The sequence below is a fragment of the Paramormyrops kingsleyae genome, chromosome 5 (assembly GCF_048594095.1).
Source record: "Paramormyrops kingsleyae isolate MSU_618 chromosome 5, PKINGS_0.4, whole genome shotgun sequence".
NCBI lineage: Eukaryota > Metazoa > Chordata > Actinopteri > Osteoglossiformes > Mormyridae > Paramormyrops > Paramormyrops kingsleyae.
In genome coordinates this window covers 30,311,901-30,339,127 of record NC_132801.1, presented here as the reverse complement: position 1 = coordinate 30,339,127, position 27,227 = coordinate 30,311,901, and the positions used below count along the sequence as shown (strand labels likewise).

Genomic DNA, 27,227 nt, shown 5'->3' with positions numbered 1-27,227 from the left:
AAGGCTGTTTAGTGTAGTGTCTGCTGATGTGGAAATTGTTTCCCAGCAGAAGCATTCAGAAGAAACATTTGGTTTTAGATAGCAAATTGTTTTTGTTTTTTATGAAAGGCAATCAGACGGAGACAATTATTTCAGCTCAGTGAAGCCTTGGAAAAAAATAAGCAAATGTGAAACCAATATTGATATATTGTTCAAGCTTTAGTAAAACTTAAGTAGTTATTAAATTTCTTCGGGGATGTTGTGAGCTAAATTGTGTGGCAATGCGTGTCAGGTCAACTGGTAGATAAACTGTGGCGGCCATGACAGTGTTTATGTATATTATATACACACACACACAGACACACACACACACACACACACACACACACACACACACTTATTTATTTGTTTATTTATTCTCACTGCACACCTGGGAGGTGTTTTATTACAATGCCAGTGAAAATTAATTCTTATCTTCCTATAGAATAAACATTGCCTGTTGGAATCTGACCTCAGCTGCACGAAGGACTTGATCAAAAGAGAAATCTACCCAATCATCATCTTCATCAAAGTTTGTGAAAAGAACATTAAAAAGCTAAGGTAATGCATGTACCTTACGCTGTTTAACAATAAGCTGCTAATGTTGCTAAAGTTTGCAAAAATATTTTTTGATTTTCTTTTTATTATTCTTTTGGAAAGACATTGCATTTTATGTATGCAGTATGTGTTCTGAATGTTTAATATTTGTTTGGCTTTGTTCATTTCTGAAGGAGGCTGCCATTGAAGATAGACCCAGAGGATGACTTCCTTAAGGTGTGCCGTTTGAAGGAGAAAGATCTCGAGAGCCTGCCCTGTCTCTATGCTTCTGTGGAACCTGAATCTTGGACTGGGGTGGAAGACCTTCTGAAGATAATTAAGGACAAAATCCTAGAGGAACAGAAAAGGACAGTCTGGATAGAGCAGGATCTTCTGTAGGATAGAAAATAAAAATATTCAGTAAACAGCCTAGATGAATGTTACTGAAGTCAATGCAGACATTGCATTGAGCTCTCATTGATCCTGAAGTAGCATCGAAGAAGAGGGAGCAGCACAGGAAAATGATGCATAATGCTGAGGATCAAGTCCTTTTATGACTAATGAAGGAGCTAAAGAATGCAAAACTTTTGTATTTTCCAACAATGCCCATGAAGACCGCTACCAATTTAATGGATTTGCTATAGTCGGCCTGCAAAAGCATTGTTATCGTAGCATTTTTATTTCCCCGACTGCAATGAAAAAAGAAAACATGAGATCGGTTAAGAATGTAAGATTGACTAATTTACAGATAACAATCAGGGGGAAAGCATAATTACCATTTTCCTGTTATGTGAGAAGTTAGCCTATTTTATTAACTAATTAAGAGATATTTTATATATTCATTTTATATTGAATGTAGAGTTGGAGGTCATATATGTGATTTTATAAGATCTTTGGCTACTTTTAAATAGTAACTTATTTAATATATGCATGCTAATTTTTCTCGGTGTGTCATTTCCTTGCGGTTGCTAGCTGCGACAGTGTTCGTTTTGTGATTAAAAGTGTCCTTTATAAGCGAGCCCTTCCATTTATACCCCGCACCTGTAAATTGAATGAGGAAATGCGGAATGTGCTCCTTCATAGCCGCTGCGTTTGTCCACACCTGGTGCTCTCCCTGTTTGGGAACTGCGGCGAGGACTCCCTTTGTAGGCAGTGGATGTCAGTTATATGGTAATGTCGGAAAGGAGCGCCTCTTAAAGCACGACCGCTGTTATCGGGACGCGAAGAAAATCTGGCTAAAGCAAAACCGTCTGCTCCACTCAGATAGGAAACGGGTCATATTAAACAGAAAGCCTCTCGCGGCTGGAAAGCACTTTTAAACCACTTGCTTAAGTTTCCAAAATAGCCTTTCACTTGCCGATGCAACTGTGTGTCTCGCTAGAGTCAAGCCCTGACTGGGGCAAAAAAAAGGGAAAAAAATTAGCAGAACCTGGTGCAATACCTGGTGAAGTGAGGGGGAAGCAGGGACATTTATGCTGTTATGCTAATTTACACTGTACGGCTGACAGCCAATTACTGAAGCTGTTCCGGTGTCAGGGCATTGCAATAACACCTTGATTTAACTTTGCATGCATGGGTATATCACCATGAAAAGTTCTTTCTCAAATAGCTTAAACAGTTAATTTGAAATTCATTTGGGAAACATATTTAAAATGGATTAACTGTTAGAAGTATTGCTGGAAGACTACCTGCCGACTAGTGCTGAATGACAATATATTAAAGGTCTTTTTTTTTTTCTTTAATATAATAAGCCCTCAAGTACAGCTTGACAAAGATGACAGATGAACTCGCTCAGTAACTTTATCTGATTTTATGATTGTTATAGAACCTACCTGGAATATTTCATAAGGTCGAATGATACAGTTAGCTGGCTACATTTCATAAACATGTTGACAAAAATCAAGATTTTCCCGTTCGGAGAAGCAAGCTGAATCTGTACCCTGCTATTTTCAACCTGATCCCTGCATGCTTATCTGTCTGCTTTAGGCTGCTTACCGAGCCTAAGAGTAAACTTTCATATACATGCAGTGCTGGTGGTGATTTCCCGCTCACATTAGCTGTGTGTCCGCATTTCTCAGTTCAGGGAGACAATCTTTGTCAAATAACACGAGGCATTTTAAGCCCTGCTGGGTTTGTTGTTCACGTGCCTCCAGTTTTACAAACCACCCCAGACAATCCCTTGATCTCCATCAATCAATCAAAAGAAGAAGGGAAAAAAAACACCTTCCGGTTCCTCTTCAGTAATGCGCAATCAGTACGGTCCACACGATCGCAGTTGCACTGGTGCATGTGAAACCAGAGATCTGCTTTTGCATGCTTGAACTGCTTGATTAATTTTCTGCACCTGCACACTCCTCAGACATGTAGATATTGAACTGGTTACCGCTGGTAGATGAGGTGGTGATATCAACACCAAGTTTCTTAATTGACATTTTTTTTTTTATTTTAGTTCATTATCCCTGAAGAGACCTTAGTGAAAATGTTTCACTGTCTTCTTATTATCAATTCAAGTACTTATTCTCTGTCAGTTTATATCATTATGTAATTTGTCTTTGGTGTCACCTGCATTTGAAGGCAATTCAATTTTGTTCCCTAGTCGACATGATCTAGGTTGTTTCTTCAACTTGCAACAACAATGAAGCCAAAATCAAAAGATGCTTGTGCATGTCAGTTTTACTAATGTCTTTTGACCACTTATGCTGGTCAGTGTAACTGGGAGGGGCCTGGGCCCTATCCGAGGGATATGGCCTGGCTGGGATGTCAGTCCATCACAGACATGGCCAAATTTAGAGATATAATTTTGCCTAACTGCATGCAGCAAGTTCAGACAGCTGTCAGCTAAGGTCTCTGAGTAACATACTGCTCATTTCCAGAATTTATGGCCAGATTGATTGGTCAGAGATCCTTTTAAACGTGGGGAGAACCTGTGATCATGGTATGAACAGCTTGGGCTCCAATACTCCCTGCAGAACAACCACACTCCATGGCTGCTGCTGTTGAGCTGAACAATGCTTGCTTGTGAGAACATCAAACATAACACTAGGTGCTGTTCGTTATATGTAGGCTTGAGTGATGCTTATGCTACAAAGGAACCTATTTAGGACAAATATGGAATGTATTTAGGACAAATATGTCAGTGTTTCCCAATCTGGTCCTTGGGGGCTCCATGACAGTCCACATTTTTGGACTGTTTGGAAGGCAGCTGGGAGGCAGCAAAATCAGGGACCGACTGGGGGTCCCCGGGGTACGGATTGAGACACACTGCTGTATATGTGGATCACAGCCAGCTATCAGACGCAGTCACAGGTAATGGTTTTAACGATGCCCTTTCTATAAGTGTTTCAGATCTCAGAAGACCTCAACACTTTACCACAATACTTCCACAAATGTTCTGTCATTCCAAGACCAGAAAAAATTAACATCCATGTTCTCTGATATAAGTGAAAAATGTTTCCGCAATTAATTGCAAAACAACAGTGGACCATTATAGCACTAATTTGAAATAAATATTGATACTTTTAGGTATTTTTTCAGCTGTAGAAGTTCTCCAGAGGCACTATAGTTACAAGGTTACGGAGCAAAACCGAAGGTTTGCTGCCTCATGACTGAAGTTCAACAGATAGCATTATGAAGATGCACATTTGTCTTTGTCATTCCTTCTCAACACTTGTTGGTGTTTCATTAATTAGAAAGAGGAATGACACTGTATCTAATCTTTCACATTGTTCACAGACTGGGATTTCTTGGCATCTTGAGTGTACATCCATTGTAAAGCAGGAACATCATGCTCAAGGAATTTTGATAGGACTCATGCAATTATGTTGGAGAAAGTAATACATATTTTAAGTGAGGTTCATTCGATAATTGCATAAACTAATACCTGAACAAATGGAGTGTCATTAATTCCAAAAGAAAGACAAAGTAATCAACCAGCCTTACCCTCATTATTAAATAAACAATGCAATGGCTTTCAAAGCTGTGGATATATGAATACCGCATAATCAACAGAAGAAACCTTTTTTGATAATGAATGTAAAAGACTCCTTGCCAGTGCGGAGCTGCACCATTGCAGCAAAAGTATAACAATCAGCATCAGGATTTATTGAAATGAATACGAAGACATAATTCATGCAGAAACACCACAAAAGGACTGGAAATGTAATATTCTGCAGTGACTAAATTTGCTCAGTAAATCACAATAAATAGCAAAAAAACATTACTTATTCAAATTTATATAAAAAGTTCTTGATGACAAACAGATGTATCTGGATGGCAACAGATTTGCTTTTCCCACAATCCCGATTTCTTTCCCAAGTGCGCAGGCTTTCTCGTACGGCCTCAACACAGCTTAACTCTGCAGACATCTGCATCTATAACAGCAGCTAGAAAATACCGGCAGGTGGAAATGCAGGAAATTATACAGTCCAGCTTCATTGTGGCAGATGGTTTGTCATCTCTCATTCCTTTCAGTATCTATCAGGTGTGTCCACTGGAGCAGCCCAGCAGCTGAGCAGGAGAACATCATATCTGCTACGGAGTGTTTGACTTGCATCTCCATCCTTTTGCATCCCAATCAGGCATTTTGTGTCCAATACGTAGATGTCATGCAGTTCTAACATTCAGCTGGCCTCTGTTTGAGAAGACTTGAGTCCGCCAGACAGTTTTAACTTTTAACATATATTTTATTAAAAAAATAGTACCAACTTATACATAATAGGTATTAATAGATCAATTATCTTCTTTTTATTTTTACTGAGTATAAATTTCTCTGTTCTGCCCTGCGGTGGGTTGGCACTCCATCCTGGGTTGTTCCTTGCCTTGAGCCCCTAGCGATCAGGATAGGCTCCGGACCCCCCATGACCCTGAATAGGGTAAGCAGTTACATAAAATGGATGGATGGATGGATGGATGGATGGATGATGAAATAGCTCTATGGGTTCCTTGCTTATTCTCGGTTGAACACTATTAAGTGTTTTCCCCCGTTAAAGCATCTTTCTCAGAGGAATCCAACCAATAAAGTTGCTGTTTATGAAAAAAAGTGATTTTTTTAAAAAAGAATTCATAATGAGAACTGTACAGACATGAAACAAAAGACAAGCGTTCTTAATCTCTTAGTATATTTTGTCTTTTAATTGAAAGGCACACTCGAGAAGAAAGCTGTTATAGCCCTTTATGGGTTCCTTCAAGCATGCAAATAGTCGCGATAAATAGAAAGTATTTTAGTCAATTAATATTTCATTTTTGTTCAGGTTTTCAGCACTAATGAACTATGCGATGCCACTTGTATGTAAGATACTTAGGAAAAAACTCACTGCTGATTAAAACAAGTTCAAAACACTATATTTTGATGATACGCTTCAGTTATAGAAAGAAATTAAAATGCAATCAATAGTTTTACCAGAAAAATCATAATAAAGCATTCAGTAATGAAAGAAATGTATAAGAGATTTTTGGTGGGTAATTTGATCCAGATCATAGCCCGACATAATCAGAAGATGGAAGAGTAGAGCCGTCCAACGTACTAGCGCACAGAACCGTTTAATCAATGTCAAATGAAAGCCTTTGTGCTCTTCTGGGAAAGGTGCTGTTTGCTGGCAGGATATGAGTGCAGGCTTTGAAGGGATCTCTGCTCCTTCACTTCTGAGCTCTGATCATTCGTAGTGTATCCGGGCTGCACCCACAGAGTGACCTCTGTCACTCTGAAGGCTGCAGAAGCGTCTCTGGAGACGCCCAATGCCACCTTGGCTGGCCGGGTTTGACGCTGCCAGCCAACCGATGCAAGTCAATCGCGCCTCCGTCACCTGAAGTCAATCGCACCTCAAACCCAGCAGCGCAGTTCTGCTTTTCTAGGCTGAAAAAAAGCTTCTCAAGATTTTGTCTTCCGATCCTTCTCCGTCCCAAATGTATTGTCACGCCATGATCTTAATCTACAGCTTTCGCCGGAAGAAACAAATAGAAATGGATTTGAAATATGGCAGCGGCAGGTAATAGCGAGACTGTCATCGTTGTCGTTACGGTGACAGGATCTTGCTTCAGCACTGAACCGAGGCCGGTAGACGAGCACCTTCAAATTGGAAACTTCAATCACAAAAAAGCGGTATGAATACGCAGCAACAAGTTTTAGAAAGCCACTCACTAACACATCTTCCACGATTTCCTCTAATAAAACAAGTTTGCCATGTATTATTCTGCGGCAAGTAACGTTATCCAATGCTCAATAATGGTTAGCGGGATTTTAAAAATATATGTGTTGAAAACGCTCGAATAGCTTCACACAAGAAGTGTAGTGCATGCATGAAAGTGTCTAATTAGATGTTGTTTAGCAGAAGTCAGTTTCACAGGCTCTCAGTTAATCCTTTATATATATGATAGAAAATAAACCTCCTTCACTCTAAATGCAGCTCTTTACTGCCCCCTGCAGAACAAACATTCCAGCTGACAATGTGTGATTTTCTCTTCTAATACAATTCTGTTACATAATATATGTAATATCAAACATATAAAATTAGATAAAATTACATTTATTGTCACTCTTCAAAAGGTCTGAAGCTGAATACTGCTTTCGCCATTATTTTAGTGAAAGCTATTTTCAGATCCAGCCCAGTGTGTCTCTCTGTGACTCAATCATTTTTTACCCCATAAAGCAACAGTGTGCAGCGATTTTATATGACAAATGCAGAAGAATGTCTGTGCAGGACAGGACAAACCACTGATAAGACAGGAAGTCAGAACTTACCTTACACAGAACAGGGGTTGGGGGTTCGATTTCCCCCCCTGCTCCCGTTATGGAGAGTCCCTCCTGCAGCACAAAGACATGCAATTAGGTTAACCGGCATCTCTAAATCACCGGCATCTCTAAATCACCGGCACTATCAGACAAAAAGAGTGCAGCCCTGGTACAGTTTTGTTCCCCAAGGTAAAAGTAACAGTAATGTACCCTCAGTGATACAAAAATGTTCCTTAGAATCCATTTCTGTATTTTAAACTACACTAAAAGGTACATTTACCTACTGCTAGGGTACAATTGGCAGACCCTTGAGGGTACAGCCCCAGTGACAAGTAATTGTACCCTCAAAGGTTCAAATTGGTACTTTTTCCTTTCAGTGTGTAGTGTGTATGTCTGTGTGTGTGTGTGTCTGGATTAGGTTTATATTACATTGTGGGGACCAAATGTCCCCCACATTGTGATAAAAACCTGTTATTTTGATGTTGTGGGAACCATTTTTCAGGTCCCCACAAAGATCTGTGAATGCAATCAAGAAAGTAAAAATGCCAAAAGTCTCGTATTTTGTTTGCATACTTACTGTATGGTTAAGGTTAAGGCTGGGTAGAGGTTAAGGTCATCATGTTGGGATTAGAGTTTTCCCCACAGTGTGTGTGTGTGTGTGTGTGTGTGTGTGTGTGTGAATTGATGGGCACCCCAGCCAGACTCCATTTCCTGAGGTGATTCATTAATTTAACGAAGTGTGGGATACAGAAATGGTTTCTAGTGAACTTTTACCACAGTACTATTGAGAGCGTCCTAATGAGAAGGCCGGCAGCCTGTTGGTACGGTAACACTGCAGATCTGGAGCATAAATCACTAAATAAGTTTGTGAAACATGTGTAACGCGGCACCGGCTCTGTTCTTCCTTCAGTAGGGTCCATTTATAATAACTCCTGCAGAAACAGAACCCGCGCAGAACCCTGTGAGCCTCCACTCACCTGGGACACAGACCGTTCTCCAAACTGAGGTCTGGCTGAAAATATATTCGCCTCCGGACTGCGACTGACTGGTTTAACAACAGTCTGTGCCCCTCTGCGTTTGGCCGACTCAGTACGGCGCGAGAACACTGCACGCCTATGGATGCACACTGCACTTCACTGTGCCATATTCTGCTTTCTTTCATCTATGTCATATTCACATCAATACCAGCCCTAGCCAACGTGGCGCCCTAGGCGAGCATGAGCACCAGCGCCCCCCACCTGAGGCAAAGTGAAGTCGCCTGGCAAGTCGGTGCCCCCTCAGAAGTCGGTGCCCCAGGCAATCACCTGCGTCGCCTATAGGATTTATATCACTCAATTTAAAACTTATTTAGTCATATCTTCTGTTTCAGAATTAAATTAATTCATATTAATTTCATGAATACACGCCTGTACAGTACCAGTCATATGTCTGCTTTGATGTTTGTAAGTGCCTTTGTCTTGTTTTGTTCTGTCTAATCCGGTTACTGACTGGATAGTTTGAACAAGAATTCCTATGTACTGTTGCACAAAATGCAAATAAATGTCTTAGGCCCAATGCTGCCTGGCATATATATTCATATATATAGATGATACATGGGCTACGGAATGCATCTGCACATGGGTGGAGGGGGGCAAAGTCAAGCCCGTTTGTCAGGCTTTTGTTAATAAAGTTTTATCAGTTCACATTAGATGATTTTCAGGGTTTTTTCCCCCCATGATTGTTCATCACTGCATTCTTAGTGAAACCTCGGTCTGTGTCCCCTGTTGATAGGTAGGTAGATGGATTAATGGCTAGAAGTCAAAGACACATTTGTTCAGTTCTATAAACTGAATATTTAAATATTTGTGGAATTTCACAGCTTGAAATAAAGGTAAAATTTCATGAAATATGAATTGTTACCTTCATTTCTGAAGGTTTCAATGAAGTTCTTCCTTATCATGCTACTGCACATGCACAAACCATAGAAATATGGTGGTATATTCAGGATGCACACTAGTATGCAGAAAATGTTTCCAGCACTTCACAACCATCATAATATTGCACATTAAACTTCAAAGCATTGCATGATACATGAAAGATTTTTATTAGTGAAAGGGGTTAAATATTAAATTGCTGAGTGCAAAACTGAGAAAAAGGCCAAGTTTAAAATCTGTAAGGTTCCAGTTAAACTGTGTCCTGAAATGCAAACAGGAGTGCTTTGCCAATGAATTACTCACTTCTAATTTGACCACCAAGTGGCAGTAGCAGGTAATTTCACCTCACACCAGTTAGGCATGCTAATTTACAGGTAGACAAATGTTATCTTTTGAAATGATTCGTGGGACAAAATATTAATCAAAACTAATTGGAGTCAAGCATTAATTACCCAAGCATTGGCAACTCAATGGCTTTCATTCATAACTGTGTGTACAACTAGTTTTCCAGCAAGCTATAATATATTTTGGGTTTTGGAGTCCAGGTGAGTTATTTCCCTAAAATTATTTTTATGTTTATCTGTGTCTTTTATCCAAAACAGCTAGGATAAAAGTAAGATAAACTTACCCATGGCTACAACTGGAAATATCAATCAATCATCAAAATGATCTCAAGGGTGCAGTTTGGTGACCAGTATAGATTTCAGCACCGCAGCAATAACTTTCCATTGTCTTTCTCTGTCATGAACATCAGTCAAGGCCAAATTGAAATCAACCTATAGTTTCTGCATTGTATTCCTTACAAAGATTACGCAATGCATGGATGGATGGAAGAGAATTTGGGGTCTAGGTGTAGATAATGAGTGGCTGAGCTTAAGTCTCTGAGCCTACGATTGAAAGGTGACAGCTTTGAGTCCCAGACTTGGCAGAATAGTCCCCTTAACCCCCAGCTCCAAGGACCCTGTACTGTGACCCCCCCAAGCTATGGAGAGCAAGATGTGGTAGGCGAAGGGAAGAATTCCAATGTACTTGTGTAAATGGCAAATGAAGGATTATTATTTTTAAGATACAGGGCTAAACAAAGTATCCAGACCAGACAAAGAAATTAATTACAAGGTTTGACGCATTACTTGCAAACCACATTACAAATTGACTTGCTATTACTAGATTTTATCTACCTGTTTTATATGGGATTTAAGAACATTGATCCACCTTGCTGAGCAGTAGGTAAGTTTAAATTGCTGTGGGTACAGTTAACCTAAGTCAGCAAACCTGCTGGTCGATCATACAGGCCAGGTCAGATTTTGAAAACCAGAATTCCTACTTCCAGAGCTGTGACAAATATTATGTAACAACGCATGTCAATTATGTAAATTCCTTTGTAGGATCTAGGTGCAGTCCAGGGCGGGACTGGAATGAAAAATGGACTTTGCGGTCCCCCACAATAAATATCGCAGGCCCACAAGCCCATGTGGCCACTGGGAATGTATGCCAGATGGCCAGTTCAGCCCCACTGCCGCCCCACACAGATGCTAGTTAACTCTCCAGCTAGCAAGGTCAGCAACACACCACAGCGGCAAATACTAATAAGATATGTACAGTTAGGACCAAGCCTGTGTTTTCAGATGTTCTAGGTGAGATCGTGCTTAGCACCCCCAACCCAGAACAGCAGAAACATTTTTTGTCAATTTATTTATATGAAAAACATTTAAGTATCATAGGGTATCTGGCTGCTGACTAGCTAACTGGAGACTGTTTCACAAGCGGTGAAATATTAAAACTGGTGTAAATAACTGTAATCTTATGGAATGCAGCCAGAAGTATTTCTGATTGTTTTCACTCACTCTTTTGCGCCCCCTAATCAAACGGCACCCGAGGAGATCGCAAAGGGGGGCGGCTATATACATTTACACTCTTAACTGATCATTTCCATTAATATTACAGGCCTAAAATAGTTTATGGCAACCAGGGGCACAGCTAGAAAGGGCGGGGGGGGGGGGGGGACGACGACGACGCTCCCAGGCAAAATGTACAGCCCCCCCCCCCCCCTTGACAACCTTGACAACTCCGGCTGTAGGGAATGACGTTTCCTCACCGCCTTGCTCCGCACACATGGGATTATCGGAACGGTCCAGGACGGGACGGGACGGGGCAGGACGCTCCGCTTCTGGGAAACTCCACACTGTATATGAGAACATAGAAACGCTGATCTGCCTGGGAGCGTCGTCCCCCCCCCCCCCGCCCTTTCTAGCTGTGCCCCTGGGGGGCTGTACATTTTGGGAACCCTATAAAATGCTGAGCCCACTGAATCCATACCCTTCCGATGCCCCTGATGGCTAATATTAAGCGCTCTTTGCAACCAAAACGCAACCAAAAAAGGATGACCTGAAGTTACCATCAATTACTTGCATCTTAAAGAGCACCAGATCCATTCGCTTCTTATTTCACAATATTTGTTTACTCATTTTTAGAGTGAAAACTTCAGCAACCAAATAGCTTGTTCATTACCGAATGAAAGCAGCTGTGGCCCCAAAAACCACATATCCGTATAACTTCGCCCGAAACCCACACCCTTAAAAAAAAAAATAAAAAATCCAAAAGACAAAATCTTTTAGCTCATTTTACCTCAAGAGTATATTTAACGTAAGTGTTCATAATTACTTGATTTAGAGATATATATAGTTTAAAACTTTAAGCATTAATTTAAGGCAGATCAGCCTGGGAGCGTTTCTATGTTCTCATATACAGTGTGGAGGCGCCGCCCCGCCCACGGCCGCCTCCCCCGGAGTTTCCCAGAAGCGGAGCGTCCTGCCCCGTCCCGTCCCGTCCTGGACCGTTCCGATAATCCCATGTGTGCGGAGCAAGGCGGTGAGGAAAAGTCATTCCCTACAGCCGGAGTTGTCAAGGTTTTTATCAAGTGCAAAAGCTGTCGATTGCGTTTTATTCGTTTAATACCTATGACTTATACTCTGTTAAAGCTTATACCTCATTCTGTAGTCTATCGTTTGGAAATATTTGATCCAATTATATATCTTTGCAAAATCATCTGGACTGGTTAGTTTGGCTGTTTGTGAAATATAAAGCACAGGACTTTAGAGTGTAACGTTACACTTTGTCGATACATGACCGTAATGAGATCAGGGTGATTTTTTTTAGTAAAAAGGGATTCTTTTCAAAGTGATCCATGGACTGGAATCGAATGTATTCACTTTTACACGAAAAAAAATGATTGAAATTTGAACAGAGTACAGATGCACAGGGATCACTGAATAAAAAGTGCTCATCAATGGAAACCATGTTTGGAGTTGTGCGTAGACTAAGCCGGTGTTTGCTGCCGGCCGAGACGAGGGGAGAGCGAAACGGCAGCAAAGACAGAAGCCGGGGTCGGGATGCGAACCAGGAGCGAGAGGCGAGGCTCAAGAGCCGGGAGATCGACGCCATGCTGGCCCGCGAAAGGCGCTCTATCCGGCGCCTGGTCAAGATACTACTGCTGGGAGCCGGGGAGAGCGGCAAGTCCACCTTTCTGAAGCAAATGAGGATTATACACGGGAAGGAGTTCGGCCAGAAAGCGTTGCTGGAGTTTCGGGACACTATCTTCGAGAACATTATCAAGGTAATGACATTTATATGAGAAAACCATGAAAATTGTTGAAAACGTTAAAAAAAGTTTGGCTAAAAAAAAATGCAAGTCGTTATATCGCAAGAAATCCAAATATGCCACTTAGCTGCTTTGGATTGTATAATATATGGCATTGAGCTATTTTCCTGGAAATTGAGATGAATCAACTTTATAAATAAATTTCATACTATATAGTATTTATTCTAGTCAAGGGCCCATATCCAAAATTCTTACAGTAAGTAGTGAGGAAATATGTACAAACTATTACGGATTTAAACAAAATATATTTTATTTATTGCGGTTGAATAAATTAAACAATTATGAAACAGCGCTGTATTTAAATGCACAAAGTAAGCGAGGACTTACTTGACTGGCAAAACCAAATTTTATTGATTACTTTAAGACACCATCGCGCATTATTGCTCTTAAGGAGTGGGTCACGTGTTTGCGTTGAAGCATTAAACACTGGTCAATTGCAGCGTAATTCTTGGTGATGGAAATTATTATTTTGTAAAACTGTGCTGGAGAACATGCAGCAGTAGTCCAGGAGAGGTTTTTTTGGAAGGTAAATGCAAACCAAAATCTAAGACGGCAGATTGGGTGCAATCTTGTAATTTGTGCAATTTAGCAATATTTATCAAGGATCTCAGAAAACAGATTTGGTGCTGTAAGGCTGTTCTTGGACCAACACACTGTGCTTATAGTGTCAGTTTGAATTAGGGCTATTTGTATGAGATGTTGAAGGGAAAAGTAAGTAAATCGCAATCCTGCAGTCAGCAGTTTCTTAATATAGGATTTTGAGTCGTCATTTGTTTTCTCTCCTGCAGTCTTTTTATATCAGTTGGTAGTTTTTTTCCCTCAGATATTTTATTGAACACCTTCACTCTGAGGTTATGCACTTACATTTCGGGTCATAGTGTCAAGTCGGCTGAGCGATGTCGTATAAACGTCTCTAATCTCGCATTACTTGGTACATGTACGCACAGGAAGGATGTGGGTAACAGTGTTGATATGTTGAGACTGGTCGGCCACAGAGCTGCTGGCAGGACTAAGATCTTCCGAAGACTGCAAATAATTGCTGTAAATAGTTTCCGGCTCAGGGGGTCTCTGCGCAGACATAAAGCATCTGCCTAAGACAATGGTACCTTCACAGACCCATCCACTGGCACGGCCTGAGTAACTGCTGCAGATGTGTCTGCCGTCGCTCGTCTGCGCGTAATGCGCTCTGTCTCGTCTCGTTTCGCCGTGTTTGGTCTCTTGACACCGCCACACAGGCCAACCTTGTCATGCCTCATCCGCTCATCCGCACGTACCGAAAGAAAATGATGACAGTGTGTTATTGGTCTTCCCGGGGGAGGGGGCTGAATCAGACGGTCTCAAACCGGAGTCACTGGGGTTCATCCAGTGCCTCTCTAAAGGGAAATCAGTGCAAATGCTGGTGTTTTAAACAACAGTGACTCTTGTGAGTTTAATTCCACAGTAATGGAAGGATGGGGGAGGGGGGGGGCACTACGACCCCCCAGTGGTGTGAGGTGTAGGGACACAGTTAACAGACAGTGAAATGTGGAGACACTCGGATGACACAACCAGCTGATTATCTGGCCTCAGACTAAATGTGTATTTCAATGACAAGGACTTGGTGACTGCAGAGTTCTGTGGCCTTGTCTGCCTTTCACACTTTGCTATGGCGCAGATATTAGTCATCTTCGTTTAAAGTAACAAATTCCACTAATAAAGTACACCTTAATAATACAGCCAGCCGACTAATAAAGCGTTTTGTGTTCTAGTTTAGACAGAGGTGTGGGGAAAGGAATAAACAGCATGGACACAGTATTTGCACTGCATTGTTTTATTCCCAAAAGCTCACTAAATTCAATGAAGCAAGCAGTTTATTGAGAATGTCTATTAATTAGATTTCATGAGCAGCACTGAGGCAGAATAATGGTCTGGTACCTCGAGGGCCTTGGGCCAAAGCTGTGTGTGTAAATTGCACAGTGTCCCTATAACACTGTCAGATACCTCCCACATTCCTGAAACATGTGGAGAGGTGAATCACTAGCTCAGTTTGCCAATAGCGGGCAAGTATGTGCCTGGTGATGGACGCGAATCTTGTCCGGGGTGTTTTGCTGCGGTGTGCTCCGTTCTTCCTGAGACAGACCCCAGACTCACGCCGCAGCCCTGTATTGCATAGGTGGTTATGAAGACAGAACTGAGGCTGCAGTTCCGACTGAGGAAATGCCGACACAGGGAGAGACTGTTGCTGTTTTTATTGTCTTAGATACCTCATTATGACAGCTCATCGTAATCTCTCATATTCTTCATTTTTAAACAAGAAGTAGCAAGCAGTAACAGTGAAGGATCAAAGAAAAAGATCTATAAGAAGATATAGCAACACAAACACACACATTATGTACATTTGCACCTTGTCAGTTGCGAGATGGTGTTTGTCTGTATATTGTGTGTGCATAATTTTCACAGTCCCTTTGTTAGAGGTAAATAAAGTAAAAGCTTTTTCATATTTAAACAGCAGTGAGGGAACATCTGGCTGTCCTGTCAGCAGAAGGATTTCACTTACAGGGATGAGTTTTACATCATACATACAGGCCGGCCGTGTTTGCTAATGTATTCTCACGGACTTATCAGTAACTGACTTGTTGAAAACAACTGATAATGTAGATAAATGGCTTGCCTTGCCATCTCCCCCGTTTTAGGCTAAAAGAAGAGCCAGCGATGAGATAAAGACCAAGTGGAAAGACGACTAGTTAAGCTCATTTATAGAGCAGGTAGTCTGCTAGTAAAGTACATTTACATGTTTCCCTTGTCATGCGACCTTGAATATTTTAGCACATCTTATGACAACCTAAGATTAGAAGTGACATTATTGTACACGTAGCATTATTTATTTAGCAAAGTGTGCAACCCAGCTCACTAGCACAACCACTCATACTTCACAAGCCCCAGCAAATACTTTACACGTGTCAGAAAAGTGTCACCATGAACCATAATTCAAGGGTGAGTGACCTGATAACACTGTACAAGTACCAACATTGTGCCTGAACCTACAGAATCTGGGAATGTAATTCTTTGCAGTGCTTTAGATAAGGCATGTATTTAACAGCAAAAAAGAATGCAGATTCCACCTTGGTGGAAGCCATGTGCTACACCTGAGGAGTAAACAGCTGATGAACTCAGGCCATACTTAAATGCTGCCTTACCTGAAGCAGCAAGGTAGTTATCTGGTAAAGTTGCACCAGCAAGGTATACAATTGCATAATGTAGGAATTACACAGATGTCTCATTGTACTGGTGTATTTCAGGCTTAAAGAGGCAAAACTGCACATAAGGAGTGTTCAGTTATCACTTTAATTTCAGGATTAAGCGCAAAAAAATATGCAAATCCACTCAGACAAGGGGACATTATCCATTCAAGCACAAAATGCGAAACGAAAAAAAGCATGAATACTTTGCAAATCCAGTTGCTCATTAGGGAAATCTGCTTTCGGTGTTCAAAAAAATCCACTTACTCCCGTAACAATGTTTCTCCCAAATGCGGTAATTTACAATAAATACCGTTGAATATGTCAGAAATGGAATGATAGCTGCCAATATATGTTAAGAGTCTATCATTTAATATATTTGTGTGTATTTGCCTCCATAATATTGAGAATCAAACAGATAATCATTATCACTTTACTCAAAGCTCTTTCTGGTTAAATGCTATCTGTTTGGGGCTGCCTGTTTTCAGAATTATAAACCATCCATCCATTCATCTTCCAACCACATGTCCTGTCATTGCTGTGGGCCCCGGGGGCCTTTTCCAGGCAGCACAGGGCACAAGGCTGAGGTACACCGTGTACAGAATGCCAGACCCTCACAGAACACACTCACAGTCACACTAAGAGCAATTACTGAGATGATGATTCACCCAACCGTCTGTGTTTGGCATGTGGGAGGAAACGCCTTGAGGAACTCCACACAACACAGAGAGAACCTGAAAGTCTGAGGACAGAACCTGCACCTTTTCACTGAGTCCTTCCTTGATTCAGCAACAAAAGAATTGCACCCAATGTGCCGTCACAGTGAAAACAATTCCATAGCAGGGACTCGGGTCTGACCCCTGCTGAAACGTGTTACATATATGAGGTGAAGAGGCACAGAGAATGCAGGCTGACTTGCCTTCGGTCGGCCAGCTTACATGATCTGTTTTCTCAGTGATGTATACTGCTGCTTAATGAAACCTGTGGTTTGCGGAGTGACAAGACGTGACAGCCGCCACAGATGTGCGTGTGAGTCCACACCCCTCAATTTTTGGCATCGAAGAGGAATCCAGTAATTGGCTAATGTGCCATTCCAGTTATGGAAAACAAAAATTAAATTTATGTCATTCTGCGGTCACAGTGGTTACTTTGTAGCTGTGCTCTATTGTTGAAAAAATTTACTCACTTTATGTATGTATTGATGAAGATTGTTCCATATTGATTCACGAAAGGTGAAATGATCCAGGAATCCCCCCAAAAAGTGAAATTTTCAGAAAAACACAATGTGGAGCATGTTATCAAGTGAAGAGCTGGACAGAACTGTACTTTGGCAAAAAAGTTCTAACGAGCACATCTTTAAAAATTAATCTTAAAATACCGTAAAATTTTGTGGTTAATATGTTGCTATTTTAGAGTCACATTGAAGTGGGAGAATCACTCTACTTTTTCCATGTTTAAGGCATTAAAAATAGATAATAAAAGTGAAAAATGAATACAAATATTTTCAGCTGTACCTTTAAGACAAACATTATCTGTGGCTGAACTCTTTCATTCGGTCAAAGCATGGCCTAGAGCAGTGTTTCCCAACCCAGTCCTTCAGGACCTTCAGCAGTCCAGGTTTTTGCTCCCTCCCAGCTTCCTATCGGGAGCTGGGATGAAGCAAAAACGTGCAGTGTCTGGGGTCCCCAGGGACCGGCTTTGGAAACACAGTCCTAAAGTATAGATCTTGGTCTTTACTTAACTACTGTGCACAAATAACATATTTAAAAATGGACAGCACAGTTGATCTTTGCACATACCTACTCGTCTTCCCACTGCTCGTCATAGTAAGGATTGTGTAAGGGGGCCATTGGAGCAGGGAACAAGATTTGGACCTTTGTGACACATTTTCATAAATCTGGGAAGTAACCTTTGCATTCACTTGGATCTGTTTGACAGTACAGTAGGTGAATCACTGAGGACAGCGAGTCAGGAGAGATCCCCTTGAGTGCTCTCTGACACAGATCCATCTGGAGAAGCCATCATGAACTGATTCTGACTGCAATCTGCCTCTCCAGTTTTCTCTTATAGGGTTTAAAACTGTTCAATATTTAATAGCCGGTTATGCTTTTTTCAGCAATACTCAGGAATCAAAAAACGTTATATCCCTCCCTAGCTAGGCACAGGTGAATGCTTCCCACGTGCCGAATACCGTGTGTAGCTGTTGCTAACTGACATTCTCATTTCGAAGCTGCGGAGAGCACATAAGTGTTTCACACGGTCTTTGATAATAGAGACAATGTGAATGAGGCAGATTATTGTTGAATTCAGCATCCTTAAAAAAAAAAGTTAATAACTTCACTGGTGGAGCCCATATTAATGAAAATAATGATTTGCCTTTCAGGTTTGACCTGTGTTATTGACTATATTAATCTGGAGCAGGCAACTACAAACGCCTATTAAGAATTCAGGCTGAGAAGCTAGAGTGTGAAATATCACCCATTGTTTGTTTTTTTTTTCCCGTTTTTACATTTTTAAGCTATTTTTCCGCACCCATCTTCTGTGTGACACACTGTGGCTTCCCGGCCCGTTTAATATCAGATGCCATCAGGCTTCGGAGCTGCCGTCTGATCTGAGGGTGCTTTCTGTGGCTGCTTAAATGCTCTCGTCCCGTTGATAAGGGCTTTATAGAATAATGCTACCGATAGCGTAGCTCGGCTTCACTGGCGACCGTTTTAATGAACTCTGAACGGGGTCACATACAGGAAGCTCCATCGTGACACTTTACGGTCTGAGTCTTTTCACTCTTAATTAAAACATTCTTTTTGGGAACAGTTTTCTCCCCTTTTAGGGTTGCTTGTAATTGGGAGGCAGAAGATGAATTTGATGTGCAGTTTTGCGCATCGCAATAGTTTTACTTTATCCTGTAATCTGGATAGAATCCTAGTTCTTGTGTTCCCTGTACCTAGGATGACATGCTGTGTAGCTGGATACAATATTTGTTAATGGAGACATATTGCATTTCCAGGGTGGGCCCCATGCTTAGTAAATATAAAATAGTCCCACTATAAGGCAGGTGAAGCTACTGGTCTTGTTTTGGCTGAAGACCTCATTTTATGCATAATATACTGCATTGACCCAGTCAAGTGTCTGAGATGGTTTCTGCAGGACTTGCCTGACATCGCCCTGTTTAAATTATCCCTCCCTAACTTGCATGACATTCTTGTCAGATTTTATAACTCTTGCATCTTTTCCTTGGACAGTTGTTATCATTACCATATGTTCTAACTGTCTTCATTGTACCTATTGTCTGTATCTATTTGTAGAAAAGGTAGCATGTCAGCCATACTTAACAACATATTTAAGAGCCAGGGGAAGAGGAAGGAAAAATGTGTTTGTGATATAATGATCTACACCCACTCATTTACTTTGTTGTAATGGGGGGCTGAAATATACTAACAACAGGATCAGACTGTGGAGAAGAGAACTGCTCTCACTTGGGGAGACCCACACTGCGAATGGAAAGATGTGCAGAAGAACATGGGTGCAACTTTAATGGTGACAGGAAAGCAGTGTGTTTAAAGACAAGGGGATTGCAGCCAGACAGAAGTGTTCATAGGAAGCTGTTTCATTGATTTCCATCTACAAACGATTATCTAGTGCATTGATTGGCAAATGAGAAAGGACCAAGTGTCCTACTCTTTTCTGTGGATCTGTTTTTAAAAAAAAGATGTAAATGGATACGGAGGAACACCTGCAGTTTCCCTGAAATGATGTCAGACAGGTGAGGTCTGCGTGATCACCCTCCAGAAATACAGGAAAACAACTCTTTGGTGTGGCTTAAAAACCTCGTGAACCGGTTTGTCGTGTAAATATCGCCGTGATCTAAGTAGCAGCTTCTTACTGGAGGTGACCTCCAGGTGACTGACTGGATCTTTCCTCTTCCCGAAAAAACAAACGTCTTATTCGGACTATGGATGGGTATATCTAATCTGTGCTCTAAGCACCTATGTCACTCATTGCATCACAGAATGCTGAAGGTCTTCCTGGCTGGTGTTGCTAAATTGACTCTAACCATCAATAGAGTCTCGAGGTTCTGCCTGTTAGTGATTACGATGGGCATGTGATACATGCCATTTTGATAAAGGCCGCTTGGTATTGCATAAGACACCCTGACTTAGCCGTCTGTCTGCGCTGCATTAAATATATTTACGCAGATGTTCGTGATATTTTTCGTACCAGATGTTATATATTTGTATACAGATCCAGCCACTTAAAATTTCCCCTCCAGTCTGGCTGGCAGCCAAATCCCAGCCAAGTTCCTTCCAATTACCATCCGAAAGGTAGAGCCCCCCTTCTTCTAGGGGTGGGCCTATATTTGACTATAAACCCGCCCATTCATTCACTTGCAGGGTGATACCATTAGATGGCGCTGTCTTTACAAAAACTTTACTTTTCTTTTTACAGGGTTAAATGATTGAATGGTCTTTGCTATGACTTAAAAAAGCTCATTTTTGTTTTAATTTATTTTATTTACTTATTTTATTTTAATATGCTTTATTGGTTTGTTTATTGTCTATTCTTATTTATCCTTTGTACAGCACTTTGGTCCTACAGTATATTGATTTGTTTTAAAGTGCTTTATTTTAAGCATAGTCCACAAATTTTCAATAGGGTTCAGTTTGTTGGCTTTGGGAAGGCTGTTCTGATGTGTGTTGTGATCATTGTCCCTGTATCAACTGTCCAGCCATTGATTGTTGATACTGTAACTGTTGATTGATTAAAGAATTTGTAGGTCATTGGGAGTTCATGATCCTCACCTGCTGCAGCAATCAGAATCAGAATCAGCTTTTATTCGCCAAGTGTGCTGGGGCACACAAGGAATTAGTTTCCCACAGTTTGATACTCTCTCATACACAAACAATAAGTTAGAGCTGGGCGATAAATCAATTTAATTGATTAATTCGAATTTACAGTTCAGGACGATATGTTTTCATGAAATCGATTTTATTACTTTTTTTACACACAAGCGCCAAATGCGGAACTAATGCGATGCACCATTCCTCATGGGTAAATTAACACTGTAGCAGATTCACTAACAACATGGCAATGACAGGGGAAAAGATGGCACGTGCCCAAAGAAAGGTGTTGCTACTTCTGTAATTTGTAATTGTAATTGTAATATAATATGTCAAACCCAATGGCATAAAGTATTTACTTAATACTAAGCTGACATGATAAAATTATGTGTTTTTTTTCTATTGTTATTACAATATTACTTATTACTTTTATTTATAAGTGTGAGGGTGTATTGTGTTGTTGCCAGTTTTAAAATAAGCTATAGAGAAACCTTTCTAAAAGTGTTCACAATAATAACTGACACTTTATTGATCCCCGTGGGGAAATTGTGTTTATGCCTCCCTCAACTTGATCTTTGAAGAATAAGTTGTCTGTGAAGGCCACCTGTTGGGGCCTTGCTCAAGGAGCTGCAGACATACTGAGGCTGGGCTTGAACCAGTGACCTTCTGATTACAAGCACACAGCTTAGCCCACTGAGCCACACACTGCTCCTAAAGGTGTGGTCTAAAGTAAAAAAAGCTAAATAAAGTAGTTTGATTTTGAGTAGGGGAGGGGAGAATCGATTAAAATCGGAAATCAGATTTTTTGTGAAAAAATCTGAGATTTTATTTTTAGGCCATATCACCCAGCTCTACAATAAGTGACACTATAAAAACAAAATACCGTATACAAGAAATACTGTACAAATACAGTACAATACAATACAAATACAATACAAATGTGAAAAATTATAAATATTATAAATATACACAGGTGAGTAACACTGTGCAATTTTAAGGTGCGAGGTAGAGTGTAAACAGTTTTTGTAAACAGATCTGTAGCGCCTGCCAGAGGGGGGTAGCTGGAGAAGATTGTGTCCAGGATGTGACGGATCTGAAATGATTTTAACTGCTCGTTAAAATCTATGCTCGTTTAGCCGAACTAAAGTCCACAAATCGGATCCTGGCATAAGTTCCTGGACGGACCAGATGTTGCAGGATATAATGCAGCCCCATATTCACTGCATCATCCACCGACCTGTTTGCCCGATAGGCAAACTGCAGGGGGTACAGCTGGTGTCCTGTAATGTCCTTTAGATGGGCTAAAACCAGGCGTTCAAAGGATTTCATGACCACAGACGTCAAGGCGACAGGTCTGTAGTCATTCAGTCCTGTAATGGTGGGTTTTTTGGGGACCGTGATAATGGTGGAGCGTTTGAAGCACGAGGGAACTACACACAGCTCCAGGAATCTATTGAAGATGCGGGTGAAGATGGGAGCCAGCTGATCAGCACAGGTTTTGAGGCAGGAGGGGGATACACCGTCTGGTCCCGGGGCCTTCTTGGTTTTCTGTTTCTGGAACAGCCGGCTCACTTCCGCTTTGTGTATTCTGAGTTCCAGGGGGGAGGATAGGGGGGTACGAGGTGTGATGGGGGTTATTGTCTCTGGAGTGGGGTGGATGGGGGGTGTGAATCTGTTTATCTCAAACCTGCAGTAGAAGTTGTTCAGCTCATCTGCCAGGTCTTTGTTTGCTTCAGCGGGGGGTAGGGGTCGTCTGTTGCTGGTGATATCTCGCAGGCCTCTCCACACTGATGCAGGGTCATTGGCTGAGAACCGTTCTTTCAGCTTCTCAGAGTAGCTTCTTTTTGCCACTTTGATCTCACTGGTCAGCGTGTTCCTGGCCTGCCTGTACAGGGCCCTGTCACCACTTCTGTAGGCATCCTCCTTGGCCTGGTGAAGATGTTGCAGTTTGGGAGTGAACCATGGTTTATTGTTGTTGTATGTGCAGAAGGTCTTGGTCGGGACACACACATCTTCACAAAAACTGATGTATGATGTCACAGTGTCTGTCAGCTCATCCAGATTATCAGATGCAGCTTCAAAGACAGTCCAATTAGTGCAGTCAAAACAGTCCTGCAGTTTCTGCTTTGCTGCATTGGTCCACTTCTTCACAGTTTTGACTACAGGCTTGGCACGTTTAAGCTGTTGCCTGTAAATTGGAATAAGATGGACCATACAGTGATCAGAATGTCCTAAAGCTGCCCGGGGGACAGAGCGATAGGCATCTTTTAAAATGGTGTAACAGTGGTCCAGTGTGATGTTGTCCCTGGTGGGGCAGTCGATATGCTGTCTGTATTTAGGAAGTTCCTGGTGTAGATTCACTCTGTTAAAATCACCAAGGACAATAAAAGGGAATAGGGATATTTTCTTTCCAGGGGGGGTGATCTGGTCAGCCAGCATGCATTTACATCTCAAGCTCATTTACATCTGAATGTTGGTGGTGCTGTTAGACTGTGAGAATTGTATGCTTTGAACTCTCCAGTGCTTTTTTAATACCATTCAGTGACTGATGTTGGGAAGACAATGGATATTTACTGTACACCTCCATGTCTCCTGGATTACTGACCCCAAGTCATTTCTGCTACATGGCTTTACACTGTACAATATTTATATTTACATTTAAAGCATTTAGCAGACTTATCCAAAGCAACGTACAAGGTATCAAGGTACAATAAGCTGGGTTTAGAGGAGCTTACAGTTTTGATGGCGAGTCCGGCTCTATGATGGAGGGATGTTAAAGTGTTTTCTGTCTTGTGATTTCTTCTATTTCAGGGGCTTCTGGTGTGTTTAGCCGTTTAGATGGTGGACCAGACTTCACGAAATAGCGCTCTAATGTGACTAGCCTTTTTCTGCGTATTGAAACTTTTCAGAAATGCAAGACTTTGCCAGTGCTTTTGTTCACCACCCGAGCGTATAGTCGTGAACAGATGTGAAATTTTGGCCAACTTTTTCATTGAAATTCGATTTGTATGTGTTCAGAAAAATTTGTGACCAGAGGCTTTAAAAGTGTTTATCCAAATAGGGACCTCAAAAAATGTCCCCAAAAGTAGGAAAATTTCAGGTTTTACTACACTTTGGGGGCAATTTGGTCCTCAAATGTGATCTATGCAAACCCACACACAAACACACACATACTACCAGTCAAAAGAGATGTTAATGACTTTCACACATTCAGTTGACCCCCCACCCCCAGCCCCCAGCCCCCAGCCCCCAGCCCCCAGCCCCCAGCCCCCAGCCCCCAGCCCCACCACTTTTCTTGTGCTTGTGGGCAGTTCCTTGCTCAGGGTATTTGCTATGGTGAACTTTCATGCAAAAAACATTTGCACTTTCAGGGTCCCTGTGTGGCTCAGTGGGCTAAGCCTGTGTGCTTGTGTTCCCCGGATCACTGGTTCAAACCCAGCCTCAGCATGTCAGTCATGACTATACAGTGTATAAATGTTTTTGGTAGACGATCATACTTTTTTTCCACTATAGTCTTCTGGTTTCTAATTTACATGCCAACAACAGTTTTGACTGGTAGTGTGTAATGACTGTTTAGTAGTGTTTATTTAACCGACTGGCTTGATAGTCAGAATATGGAATAGTCTTCCTGATAACATAGTGCAAGCTGAATCCTTGAGTTCCTTTAAATCAGAGCTAGATAAGATTTTAACAACTCTGAGCTATTAGTTAAGTTCTCCCTAAGCGAGCTTGATGGGCCGAATGGCCTCCTCTCGTTTGTATAGTTCTTATGATCTGAAAGCAGTGTTTCTTATGTTAAAAAAATAACCTCACCTTGACCGCTTCAAACATCTGTCTCATCTGTCTCATTGTTTCATTGTGGCCAAGCAGAGAAGTTAATGACACATTCACACATCACCCCCCCCCCCCCCGTGGATGTGCAGCCACCAGCAGCCTATCCGGCTGTTAGCCAGACAGAAAGAAAGAACACACCTTTATTCTCCACAGTCAACCTTATTACTTTGTTTAGACCTGTAATTAGTCTGTCACACACATCTTGGGTCACTCTCTTCTCCCAAAATAACTCTTGGACATGCTGCTGCTTTGTACCTGGCTTGGCCTCCTTGCGCATGAAATCTTTCATCTTGTGCCAAACAAGCTTAATGGGCTTCAAATCTGATTAATTTTCATATACCTCTCATTGCTTGACAATATCAGTCTCAATACTTTGTTTAGGCCTGTAATTATTGTATTGGACATATCTTGGGACCGCCTCATCTCCAAAGAGGGAAGTAAAATAAAATTGTAATTTCATCAATAAACTGACTAAAAACACATTTTGACAGTTTTAGGCCATCTTTGCCTCACAACAGAAACTATTTCTAAATTTCACAGGCCATTTATTGCAGTGTAGTAAGTTTATTAATGAAATTGGAATTTTGTTTAAATATAGGGAAATTGTACTTGCTTAGATTTTCATTTTTTGCAGTGGAGTTACAATACCTGATTCAGGTATCTTACCTGATTTCAGGTAAGTCACTTCAGATTACTGCTCTCCCTGGTGGATGGATAGATCATTGCAAGTACTTTACACACAGAGAGTTGAGGGGTGGATCATGCCGGCCCCCTTTTTCATTACATCATCGTGGGGGATCTCATTACAGTCAAGGACCAGCCAAGAGCCAGTCAAGGTCCTGTCAAGGACCTGTCATGGAAAGTGGGGAAATTTTAAGCGGCTGGATCTGTATTTATATGTATATTTTACAGGATGAACAGGAACTACATCTATAGCTCTCTGTCTTCTTGACTCACCTATTAATGTAATCTTTGGCTGAAGATGGAAGTTTTCTTTGGACAGCTTGGGTTTTCTGGTCTCATTAAGCATGTGGTCTGGATGAGTATGTGGCTTGAGACTGACCCTGGAATGAGCCCCGGGTGATAATTCTGAGATTTCACTATTTACCCTCTGGTTGAGAGGCCTCTCATCTACTTGACTTCCCTGGGTAAAATAGCTACTTGCAGGTTGCCTCTAATTAAGATTAATTTGTTTTTGATGTCAAACGCTATATTATGGGGACTGGAGAAGTGTCCGTTATTAAAGCACTGGATCAGCAGCCACAGATAGTTTTTTTATAGTCACACAAATGACACGTTTGTCAAAGTTATTGTTAGTCAAGTTATTTAGGAATGCAACTTGTTTATTTAAATCAAATCAAATCACTCGTCACATCACTAGAATGGGTGATCTAGTGACTGAAAGTCTTGCGGTCACAAGTTCCTGTCAGAAGTGGTCTATTAAATTCTTTTCAGTATTTATCAGATTTGGTATCGGTATTGAATAATAGTTTATGTTTTTTATATACGGTCCCTCCAAATATTTTAACAATTACGTTTTAAAAGCTTTGCCTGATACTGAAACAAAATCCCTCTATTTTAGATTTTTAGGTGTTCTTATGGTGTGGAGGTCTCTAGTTAAAGACGAGAATGTTTTCACCCTGACGGGCCAGGACTGCGCTCTGCTTTGTGGTCAGTTCTGAGATGGGAATGGCGCTGTGCCTTGCTGAGAGGAAAGAGTAGACCTGGTGGGTGACCTCCAGCAGTGGCGCTGCGGTCAGCGCTGACGGCCCAGCCCCCCTCCTGCTCTCGTCTTCCATATCCCCCCTTTCGCTCTCCCTAGACGTCGCCTAGCGAAACTCTAGAGGATGGGAGCTGTCCCGTTCCCAGATAGAGCGGTGGGGAAGTAGGTGAAAGGTCAGCGTTGGCCTCCGAGGACCCGGGCTGCTTGGGTGGAGTGGGGGCGGGAGGAACCATGCACAGCCTAAACAAAAATCCTGGGGGGGAGGGACAAGCAACCTTCTGGAAAGTCCCTTTTCTGTGGTTCATGTCCATGTGTTGCTACAGGACAGCCCGGTAACGTGAAGGGTGACTGGGTAGTTGTCCTAGACATAGGAAATCACAGTCATTTACACTCTGTAACGGCCATACTGATTTATTTCTTTATTTTATTATCATAATTTTTTTTAACTATTTTTAACAAGAAGTCTTCAAACTTGATGTGCATTCCCTTCATTTTTGTCAAACTATTTCATCTTGGCCATGGTCCTAAACGTGATCAGTCACCAGATCATGTTGAAGATGTTCTCTTGTTCATATCTATTACAGATGTGGCCTCGAACCTTCATTTATGACATGGAAATGAAAAGCACGCCACTGAGATATCAGCCCCATTCCTCCATGGGAGTTCTGCTGGCTTTAGCTGCGGATCTTAGCACGATGGTACTTTAATGCTCTGGTGACGGCAGATGTTTGCGTCGCTGTCTGTTTCCCTAAAATGCTCTC

General features: G+C 41.5%; 2 protein-coding genes across 6 annotated transcripts in view; both read left to right on the top strand.

Moving 5' to 3' along the window:
* LOC111845491 (caspase recruitment domain-containing protein 11-like) overlaps positions 1–1,573 on the top strand; it is a 31,753-nt gene extending 30,180 nt beyond the window's left edge. For all 4 annotated transcript variants that reach the window (XM_023814946.2, XM_023814947.2, XM_023814943.2 and 1 more), the window contains exons 21-22: positions 464–579; positions 750–1,573. In XM_023814946.2, the coding sequence (XP_023670714.1) occupies positions 464–579; positions 750–954 (321 nt within the window). In that variant the 3' untranslated portion in view covers positions 955–1,573. The remainder of the gene's footprint in view (positions 1–463; positions 580–749) is intronic.
* Positions 1,574–11,973: 10,400 nt separating this feature from the next.
* LOC111845481 (guanine nucleotide-binding protein subunit alpha-12) overlaps positions 11,974–27,227 on the top strand; it is a 42,907-nt gene continuing 27,653 nt past the window's right edge. Inside the window, exons 1-2 of one of the 2 annotated variants that reach the window (XM_023814928.2) lie at positions 11,974–12,101; positions 12,511–12,808. In XM_023814928.2, coding sequence (XP_023670696.1) covers positions 12,635–12,808 — 174 coding nt within the window. In that variant the 5' untranslated portion in view covers positions 11,974–12,101; positions 12,511–12,634. Of the gene's footprint in view, positions 12,809–27,227 lie in introns of both variants that reach the window. The other variant, XM_023814926.2, reaches the window with a different exon arrangement.